Below are 10,984 nucleotides of genomic sequence, written 5' to 3'. Positions count from 1 at the left end.
GGGTGACAGATGCCTGAAAGTAAGAGATTAGAGGGCAACAGAAGATGGTGGTATTCACATAAAGTGAAAAAGAAGAAGAAAAACACTCTACTAAGATTCATTACTGAATAATCTCAAAACCCAAGCAGAAAAGTTTAGAGGTGACTGATCCCCAGAGATAGTAGGAATACTGAAGGGAAACATGCATTATTTTGAAAGATACAGTATTTACTATCGACCCTTTCTTGGAATTTAGTGCTAAAAGGAGAATCCATGTGTTGTGAGAACCAATGTTTCAGGTTAATTCCCTTTCAACAGAGTTGATGGTGATTTTTTTTTCTTCATTATAGATTTATTTTTATTTTTGGAATAAATGTTCATTACCAATTCTAAAATTAAAATTAGATGATATATTTAAACCAGCCCTTGGTTATAGCAAGGCAATATGAACTTATCTACAAGACAGAGGTATTTCTAAGAAGACTATTATTAAACTTTCTACATTCAATCCCCTTCAAGCACTTACCATGTGCCTGTCACTGTGCAAAGGGCTGGGACACCAAAGTGAACCAGTCAGACACAGTCCCTGCCCTCATGGAGCTAGTGAAGACAAATAGAAACTAATTAAGGAAAGAGAGAAATGAAAGAAAATAGTGATTACCTGTTATTGATAATGTTATGAGTGCTTCTGAAATACAGAGTTAGGGGCAGGGGACTTCTCTGGTGGTTCAGTGGTTAAGACTCTGTGCTCCCAATGCAGGGGACACAGGTTTGTCCCCTGGCTGAAGAACTAAGATACCGCATGCCCCACGGTGTGGCCAAAAAGAAAAAGCAAAGAATTAGGAGCAGGATCCACCATGGATAAGGTGGTGAGGTCTGTTTTAATATTCAGAATGAACTGAAGCAACTGGATTATCATAAGAATTTAATAATTCCTCATAATTACTATCGGCTAGATAACTATTTAGGGAAGCTGCATGTCACTCTTTTGGGCAGTTTTTATAACTTAATGACCAGAAGAAGAAAACCAATATTAATTAGTGCCCATCATGTACCAGACATCGTCCCCATACTCTATCTTACCAAAGCAGTCATTACCTTTTTTTTAAATAAAGTTTTTAAATTGAAGTATAGCTGATGTAAAACGTTATGTGAGTTTCAGGTGTACAATATAGTGATTCACAATTTTAAAGGTTATACTCCACTTAAAATTGGCTTCCTCAATGGCTCAATGGTAAAGAATCTGCCTACAAATGCAGGAGACATAGAAGATGCAAGTTCAGTCCCTGGGTCCAGAAGATCCCCTGGAAGGGGAAATGGTGACCCACTCCAGTATTCTTGCCTGGAGAATCCCATGGACAGAGGAGCCTGGCAGGCTACAGTCCAAAGGGTTGCAAAGAGTTGGACATGACTGAGCAACTAAGCACACACATTACTCCATTTATAGTTATTATAAAATGTTGGCTCTATTCCCCATGTTGTACAATATATCTTTGTAACTTACTTTCTTTCGAATAGTTTGTACCTCTTAACCCCCTACTCCTATATTGCTTCTTCCCTCCTCCCTCTCCCCACTGGTAATCACTAGTTGGTTCTCTTTATCTCTGAGTCTATTTCTTTTTTGTTATGTTCACTAGTTTGTTGTATTTTTTAGTTTCCACGTATAAATGATAAGTCATACAGTATTTGTCTTTTTCCATCTGATTTATTTCACTTAGCATAATGCCCTCCAAGTCCATCCCTCTTGCTGCAAATTTCATTCTTTTTATGGCTGAGTAGTATTCCATTCTATATATACATACCACATCTTCTTTATCCAATCATCTGTTGATGGACACTTGAGTTGCTTTATAAATCTTTATCTTTTGGGCAGCATTTGCAAAGCAGTCATTATTATACCAGTTTTTCAGATGGAAGGGTCAGGGTCCTAAAATGTCATGTTTCTTGCCCAAGGATTCAGTCAAAAGCTTTTCCCACTATACCTCCATTAGATGTTGGTCTAGCCTACATAAAAGGCAACAAGTTACTTATTATCACCCAGATTAATTTTAAAATATGGATCTTTTTAGTCGTATAGCTTACATTTTAGTCTTATAAAGTCTCTCAAATTATCACCACTCGTCGAGCCACCTTTTAAACTAATGATTCTGACCTATAAATTCAAAACTAGTAATGCCATGTTCTACAGAGAGAGGAAAGAACAGACTTCATCTGAGTGTCAGGGGTGAGGAGAGTTCAAATATCCTAGCCCCAGTTGATGCCGTCTGGTCCAAACATGTCTGCTTGCTTTATTCCTTTCTCAAATGTACACCCAGACTTCAACTAAGAGATTGACTTTCAATTTAACCATGGCAACAACCCCACTCTCAATTTCTTTGTTCCAACTACCCTCTATTGTATCTTCCTTTACCATAGCCTCAGACTTAATGATTCACTCACAGTTCAACATTTAATGAGCTGTCATGCCCTTTCCTGGGTGTTGGACACAAAGTATGAGATGACATTGCTTTGAGAAGTCTGGTCTCCCTACTCGAGGACATTCTAAACTCTTCTCCCGGGCCTTTCCGCCCCTGTCTCCTCCCTCTGCCCTGGGAAGGGATCTTTAGCCTAGTCTTCAGGGTGGTGAATCTTGCCAAGAACGGGCTGGAGGTGGACCAGCTGAGTCTGCCAGATCGAAAGATCAAAGGCGCCTGGAACCTAGATGCTTGAAGGAAGCCAGCCGGGCTCTCAAGATGCCGCTGGCACCTCGCGAGTTTCCCAAGGCGACGCCAGAACTGGGAGAACTGGATGCAAAGCTAAGAAAGGAGGTTTGACTGACGGCTGGCTGGAGCCCACGCCTTTCCTCGTTGGCTGAGCGGGGGGTCATTACCCTAGAACCTTCCCCCGGCGGTGTCTCTGCGCCGGGCAGGTTCGCACTGACACGCGCACCAGGCTGTCTCCGAGACGGCGCGGAGAGAGGCGTGCAGACCCTGGAGGCTGTGTGGACTGGGGCTCGTAACTCGGAGCCTCCATTCTTCTCTTCTCGGTAGAAAAGCGTCGGAGAATGCATTCTCTACTCCACGTCTTGGCTCCGGTCCCTTTCCTGTCCTTGAGCTCCACCGGGCACTTACCCTGCGCTCCCCACCACCCTGAGTCCCCTGCACCCCAGCCCCAGGGCGACTTCCCACCTGCCGGAGGCACTGGACACCAGCGCAGAGCAAACCTGTCTACTCCCGCTGGAGTGAAGGGGGAATCTTTGCTGACCTGGCTTTGACCGAGGGACCCTCTGCGCTACCGAGAAGTTGTAGGGGGGCTGAGTCCTGGCCGCCCAGATTTCTCTCCCCTTTAGGGGTCGCAATGGAGCCAACAGCAGTCGAGCCCTAATCCATCTAGACCTTTAATCCATGCCTGATGCCTGAAATTTCTTTGAGAGCCAAAGCGAGCGCTCACACACGTCCGTACACCAGGGTTGCACAAATCTGTTATTTTCTGAGGACGAGTCGTTTGATATCCCAACCGACGTTTAAGCTTTAAGAATACACTGCATGCCACCGTGGAGCGAATAGAAAAGCAAGTGAAACTGGAGCCCAGAACATGCAGCCTCTTAAGAAAAAATAATTCCCAGATATTTTCTTTCCCTCTGCATTAACGTCCTTTGTCTCTCTAATGAGATAGATCCCCCAACAGTGCTTCTCAGAGTGTGGTTTCCGTACCAGCAGCATCAGCCTCTTTTGGGAACTTGTTAGGAGTAGGAATTCTGGGGCCCATTTCGGACCTCTTGAATCTGGAACTAAGGTGGATGGAATCCAGCTATCTGCTTACAGAAGCTGTTCAGGTGATTCCCATACACGTCCAGGAACCGCTGGCTTAAAAGCCTCTCTGGGCAGTGTTTCCCACTGATCACTACACATAACCGGCAGGTACTGACCTTGTTTTGCTTACCACTTATCTGTTTAGAGAGAAGTCTCTGCTGTGACAGTGGGCAAAGCTGCTGGAAGCACAAGGCGTTACCTGTAAGAATCCATAGAAGCAATCAGAACCAGAGACAGAGAGAGAGAGAGAAGCAGAAGGGACTTCCCCCATCTTCAGTTCACTTTCAGTATCTGTCTCTTGCTGAGAACTCGCAGACACGCTTATTTGAAGCATTTCATTTTCCTTACAGGCTTCTACAACCTGCTGTGGTTGTTCTCCTGGTTCTTTCTGAAAGCACCTTCTAAGACAGTTATTATAACTAGGAGGTCACAGACAGGACACTCCCCACCCTCCCACCCCTAACTATCTGACTTGTGATAAAGAAGGTCCCCCATTCCTTCAGATGCTGTTTGCCTCCTTCATTTTTTAAAATTAATTTTTATTGGAGTATAGTTGCTTTACAATGTTGTATTTGTTTCTACTATACAGCAAAGTGAACCAGCTGTATGTATACATATATCCTCTCTTATTTGAGTAGAGTTCCCTGTGCTAATAAATCACAAAGACCAGAACAGAAATAAATGAAATAGAAATGAAGAAAACAATAGTAAAGATCAATGAAAAGATAAACAAAATGGACAAATCTTTAGGTAGACTCATCAGAAAAAAAGGGAAAGGACTCAAATCAAAAAAATTATAAATGTAAGAAAAGTTACAGCTGTTACTGCAAAAATACAAAGGATGGTAAGAGACTACTACAAGTAACTATATGCCAATAAAATTGACAACCTGGAAGAAATGGACACATTCTTAGAAAACTTTCAAAACTGAACCAGGAAGAAATAGAAAATATGAACAGGCCAATCACAAGTGCTGAAATTGAAACTGTGATTAAAAATCTTCCAACAAACAAAAGTCCAGAACCAGATGGCTTCACAGGCAAATTCTATCAAACAGAAAAGGGTTAACACCTATCCTTCTATCCTCAAACCCTTCAGCTTGCCTCCTTTAAGACCGAGGCCAGCAGTGACAAGCTTCAGAAGAGCACCAGACCCTGGAAAGTAGGGCGTGGTGGGTGGGAGTGCTGATGACCCAAGCAGAAGAGAAGGGCCCCTGGGAAGGAGAGATGTTTAGACTGTGGATGTGTGTGTGGAAGGGGGTGGGGCAGTCATGCTGCCCCATACCAGGGCTAGTGGTAGCCACAACCTGGTCATTCCACTGTATTTCTTGCTCATTTCAGGAAACAACCCTTGGGTCCCCAAGTGTGCCCAGGCTCGAAGGCTGAGACTCCTGTGCTCAGGGTTTCTCAGTAGCCAGGCACTAGTGTAGTCCTTCTATTTGTTTGTCCCAGTCCGTCCCTATCTTTGCTCTCTGAATTTTTCCGGATGAAATTGGAGAACATTGAGGAGTATGGGTAAAGATGTGTGTGTATGTGAGAGACAGAGACAGAGACAGAGACAGAGACAGAGAGAGAGAGAGAGAGAACGAGAATGTAACCTTCAACATTGCACTGAAGAGGTGTTTTGTTTCCTGCAACAAAAAGACCTTGCTTGTGCATTATAAACACACCCTCTTGAGCTTCCTGCTCCAGTACTTTCAGGTCGGCTCTAGTATAGGCAGCTCACCCCTAGTCACTTAGTACAACCGACCAGTATTTGCCCAGAATTTTTCCTTTACAAAGCAATTGCAAAAAATAAAAAAAATATAGTTTCATTTGAGCACCACTGAGGCTCTGTGAGGCAAAAGAGGAAAAGTATGAGTACCGTTATTATTGTCATTATAATCACGTTTATCCCCACTTTCGGAGAGGAGAAAACCAAAGATCCACACCCTTTCAGGGAAAAACTGGAAGCAACACTAGGGTTTAACCCATGTGTCACAGTGCACAGACAGCTTCAGGCCTCCGGTTGAAAGCACAGGCTGGTGGGAGGCAGGAGGACTTTGTAACAAATTCATTTGCGGTTTAGGGTTGTTATAAAATGAGCAAGCGGACATTTCTCCAGGGGCTGCCTGCGTCGAGAATTTTCTTTTTTCTTTTTTTTTTTTTGGTATCATGTATTTTTTAATTAATTTTTTAAACTTTGTGTTGAGGTATAGCTTAATAACAGTGTTGTGATAGTTTCAGGTGAACAGCTAAGGGGACTCAGCCATACATGTACATGTATCCATTCTCCCCCAAAGCCCCTTCCCCTCGAGACTGCCACATAACATTGGAGTGCTCAGAATTTTGAATATTCCTTTTGTAAAATCGTCAGTGGGAGCTCGGATAATTTGCTGAAGTGGAACACAAACAACTGAGTCACGTTGGGACTCATCTCTGACTTGAACTCTGGATCCGCAGGTCAAGAGTCGACTGTGCCTCTGGTAGAAGCAAATGTGGAAAAGGTGGATATGGCCAGAGCCTAAAATGATCTCTTGAAGGTCACGTAGAGGGAGAGGGGAAACGAGGAGGAGGGAAGCCTGATACCCTGAGAGAGCAAGTGACAGACACGCGGATGAGGAACCACCCGCGTTCGCAGTGCTCCGAGAACGGAGATGCTAACATGGTAACTCTCTTTGGGAGAGAACGTCGCTCCCGCACAGCGGTTCCCCAGGTCAAGAGCATCCCCGGCTCCTTCCCCTCTGGCTCGGCTGAGGGCTCCACCCCTAAGCGGCCTTGGTGGTTGGTTGGAGGCAAGTGCAGGAGCAAGGGAGCTCTTACTCCAGGTACCAAACCGAGCTGAGAAAAGGGCGAAAAAAATCGAAAAGAAAGAGCAAATGAAGCGGAAGTTTCAAGGCCCTCTGCGAGGAATAACAGTATAAATAACCGAAGACGTCTTGTAAACACTGCGGTCATAACCCCGAACATTAAACAGCCCCGGTGGCATCTGGCTCATCGGCCGCCGCGGGCTGCGCTGGGGCAGCGAGGGAACCGGGTCCCAGGCTCCTCGGACTCGCCTCTCTGTTTATCTCAACTTAATCTTCCCCAACGAGCTGTTCCGTAGCCTGGAAGATGTTTAAATTAAAACCCAGCCCGCCGGAAGTCGTGGAGAGGCGCTGAAGGCACTGGCTAACGTAACAGACAGGCAGGCATGCGCGTTGTTAGAAGTAACTCATTAATTATTAATAAAACTATATGATACACGTTGCAGCCCCTCGAAAGTCGTAGAACATATCCAGAGATATGGCATTTACATTTTTCATCGCTCCCTTTATTGCTTCACTCGTTTGCAGTTCTGGGTTGAGTGGGTTCATGTCTGCACCTGGAAGGTTATAGAATGTGGGTTTTACCTTCCTGCTTGTGTTAGCAGTTACACTGTGGGATACCTGAAAATCAGATTTTTCTTTTCTCTTGAATTGTGTAACTTAACTTTAATCCTTCCCTTAGTTACAATATTTCTATTTGTCTTAAAAGTAATCTGCAAACTTGAGACTCGTTTCTTTTTGAAGTTTCAGTGCAAAATATGATTTGCACCTTCATGGTGGAAATCGTACTTAATCATTTTCTCCCTCTCAAATAAGTTTGGATTGAGGTTCAAAAGGACCACTTTTATTACTGAGCTGCCCCCATGGTTTCCCACCTTTCTATTCCAAATATATTTTCCAAAAATCACACCAAACAGCAGGGCTTTTAGCAATATAAAGAAAGATTTATTTTTGAAAGTAGCAAAACTTGTTGAAAAAAATATATCTTTAAGTGAATTACTTTATAAATGTGACTGTCAAAGTCAGCTATTCTATGATCTACATTTTACAACATATTGTACAAAAGATACACATTGATAGGCTCTTATTATCTATTTATATATTTATAATTACATATTGCACTTGGACCAGCAAGGCTCGCAGAGTCATTCACGGTAGAAGTTAATAAAGTTAAATAGATGGGAATCGTTGTAAGTACAGTTGATGTTTCTCTGGTTTGGAAACGAATCTCCTCGTCGCTGTAAAGTGTTCTCGCGGGGTGGGACAGGGAGAGGAGAGCTGCGAGGGGGAAGCAGAGACAGAGAGCGGGGAGGGCAAGGGTCGCCTTCCCCGGGGCCCACTCCCCCCGGGAGCGCGCCTTTCCCAGACTCGCACCTCCAAGGTCAGGACGCCGTGGTTCCACATAAGCGGCTGGCGGTCACCACTTCTTTCAGGTCACTCTCGGGTTTCCCGGCCACCATAAAGGGCCACGTCTGCAGGAGAGAAGAGGGTGGAGGAGGTAAGTGGCCGTGGAGGAGGGGTGGGACGAGGCCGGAGCCAGAGACCAGAGTAAAGGGCGCGGGTGGCGGCAGGCGGTGAGTTGGAGAGACCCGTTATCTCTGCAATTCACTCTGTGACCTGATGCTCCCCGTGGCTGGATAAAGCAGAAAGAGGCCTTGGCGCCAAGTCACAGCTCGAGGTGGTAGAGCAAAGAGGGGTTCACACTGGGTTCGAAGTGAAAACCCAAGAGAAAAAGCACAGCCCGGAGGCAGATGCCGCGGTGAGACTGAGCAGGGAAGAAGCCGAGAAGGATCTCGAACCGCTGGGGACCGGGTTCAAGGTGAAGCGCCCTTCTGGCCCTGGTCAGGCTCTTCTGAGGCCCTGGTCAGGCTCCCAGCCCTCTCGCTTTCACCCCCAGGGATTTCACTACTTCTAATTTTCATTTCCATCACAAAGGCAGGCTTTTCATCACCGTTTCTAAATTAATCGCCAGCTCTTAAAAACAAATAATGTTAATAAAAGAATATACAGGCGAATTTTCAGATTGTCTTCCTACAGGGCTGAGCAAACAGCTTTCTCTTCCCTTCTTCCTGATGTTTATAATAAAGCTCACTTAAATTTTCTTAATCAAGGATGAAGGCAGCAACAGCTGTAAATGAAGGCACTGCTTTCATTTTAGGTCCAGATTTTAAAAAGCTGTTCACTCACTTAAGAAAATTTGACTCTTAATGAAAGGAAAAACACTTTCTATAGCAAAATATGGTTTTGCAATTCCCTCCCATCCACCTCCCCCCACCATTCCTGAAACCAGTTCAGAGAGAAGACCACTCAAACCTTCAAACCTGTCTCCCTAGTGCTGACTGATAAGAAGACTTTTAAGAGGAAAACGTCTCCTTCTTATCATATATAAACAAAGGTGCTAGTTAGTTTTTGTTTTTCTTTAGAGTCCGGAACCCTTAAAATTAAATCAAATGCAAAGAGGGAATTAAAATATATTTCTTAAACAGTAAAATGCCTTTGAGAAAAATATTAGGTTCAATGAGCATTACTTTTTAAGATTAAAAAGTAACATGTTTTTAAATCTTGAAGGAAAGTGACCTATTTTAATATTATTTATTACACTAACAGTCGTGAGAATGTACTGATTATGCTGATATTCGCTAGAACTTTTGGGATTCAAAAGTGTTAATCCATCGACAGGAGAAGTGCAGAATATTTAAATTGTTGAGGACTTAGGTGACAGTTATGGGGGGCACGATGTGTTCATATGTAAAGTTCTACATATGGAAAACTTTGGGAAAGAAACAGAGTAGGATGTTTTTATTTGCCAGAAGTAGAGGAGGAGGGAGATCAAGTTCTACTCTTTTGCTAAAGGAAGAATAAAAGGATCACCAAAATGCCTCCTTAGCGCGTGGCATCTCCTCCATGTCCTCTGTCCGGCACCAGCCCTGAAGGCGCTGGTGCGAGTGCGGGGGATCCCTCCTCTTTGCCAGCCCAGCGTGCTTGCAAACTCTTAATTGGGCTGCCACGTCAAACACTCGCATAAATCACCGCGTTCCGCAGCTTGGAAAGCAGAGAGCGAGGACCGTGTGGGGATCGCCTGCACGGTCCCCTAGAGGCACTGGCTGGCGGTGACCAAGATGCTTGGGTCCCAGCCCGGCGCGCACCCTCACACCGGGGACCCACTGCGGGCGCGCTGTGTCCAAGGTGCTGGGGGCGAGACGCCGTCACCACACCCGAAAACTTACCAGGTTGACCGGGTGAATATAACCGTTCTCGTACTTGTCGTTGGCCAGGATCTGCCTCAAGTGGGCGATGTAGCTGGACGCCAGCCTGAGCGTGTCCAGCTTGGAGAGTTTGGTGTCCGGGGGCACCCAGGGCAGGGTGGTCTTGAGCCTGGAGAAGGCCTTGCTCAGCACCCGCATCCGAGCTCGCTCTCGCGCGTTGGCCGCGTTGCGTTGAACCTGTTTCCCCTCCTGGCTGACCCCGCTCAAGGGGCTCTTCTTGGTGGGCGCCTTCCTCCTCTTGCCCAGGCCGCCGCGGCCCTTCTGGGGAGACCCGGCCTCGCAGTTGGAGCTCTCCTCGGTGCTCTCGTTGGAAGTCACAAACTCCTTGTTCGAGTCCATTTTCAGCCCGTCGCAGTCCAGCATCTCCACCTCTTGAAGATCCTCCACATCGCTCAGGGAGCCGGTGGACATGTTTGGGGGAGAGGATGAAAGAGAGAGGGAAGGGAGAGAGGAGAGAGGGAAGAGAAGAGAGAGACCTCGAAACCAATGAGCCCCCGAATGTGGAGTATGAGGCGGCCACCTCGGGTTGGGGAGCCGGGAGGTGGGGGTCTGGTTGGGTCTCACACCCCTTTCCCCTTCGCAGAATCGGGAGAAGAAGCCGCGAGGGCTTCTACGGGCAGGAAACCGACGCGCTGTTTCCCCACCCCCGGAGTCGTGGCCGGAGAGGATTGTGAGAGAGCGCGGAGGAATTCTGTGGACACTAGGAATTTATCTGGGGAATAGAGAGGCGGATCCTTGCCGCCCAGGGGAGGGGCCTGCCAGGCCCCAGCAAAGCTCTTAGACCCCTTTCACAACCCGAGGGAAACTCTCACGCACGGCCCCTGATTTCCAACTTGTAATGGAAATCAACTCCACCGCAGGACGCGAATACCAGTCACCTTCTCCCACTTTGGGATGAACCAGGGAGCAGCGGGGCCCACCCAAGCTCCTTTCCCGGGGCCCATCTCTTAAGCCTGGCTTTCCTTCTTAAGAGGTCATGGCTGACTCTGTCTGAGAACTTTAGGAAAACGACCACATCTCTGCTTTTTCTGGGCCTTCCACCCACAGATCTCATCCCCCGGCTCCCCACTTCCTCACAGAAAACACCAATTAAAATCCAGACATGGATCCACCACCTCCTGCCAACACTATACGACTGTGGCTTTTCCAAGATATCTTCTCAC

At 46.2% G+C, this 10,984-nt stretch overlaps 1 protein-coding gene across 2 annotated transcripts; it reads right to left on the bottom strand.

Annotated features, from left to right (window-relative positions):
• Positions 1–330: 330 nt before the first annotated feature.
• TCF21 (transcription factor 21) lies at positions 331–10,504 on the bottom strand. 2 transcript variants are annotated; one of them, XM_081530701.1, is made up of 3 exons: positions 9,783–10,504; positions 7,930–8,027; positions 331–3,969 (listed from the first exon to the last, which is right to left on the bottom strand). In XM_081530701.1, exons 1-2 carry the CDS (start codon positions 10,230–10,232, stop codon positions 7,938–7,940), a joined length of 540 nt encoding a protein of 179 aa, XP_081386827.1. In that variant the 5' UTR covers positions 10,233–10,504; the 3' UTR covers positions 331–3,969; positions 7,930–7,937. The 2 variants fall into 2 exon arrangements, with proteins under 2 accessions (XP_081386827.1, XP_081386826.1); XM_081530700.1 differs by lacking the exon at positions 331–3,969 and having other exon boundaries at positions 7,479–8,027.
• Between the last annotated feature and the right edge of the window lie 480 nt (positions 10,505–10,984).

This window comes from Giraffa tippelskirchi, chromosome 9 (genome assembly GCF_054371585.1).
Source record: "Giraffa tippelskirchi isolate mGirTip1 chromosome 9, T2T-mGirTip1v1.2.pri, whole genome shotgun sequence".
NCBI classification, from domain to species: domain Eukaryota; kingdom Metazoa; phylum Chordata; class Mammalia; order Artiodactyla; family Giraffidae; genus Giraffa; species Giraffa tippelskirchi.
Note: the sequence above shows the minus strand (reverse complement) of the source record. Positions and strands in the feature narration are given on the sequence as shown.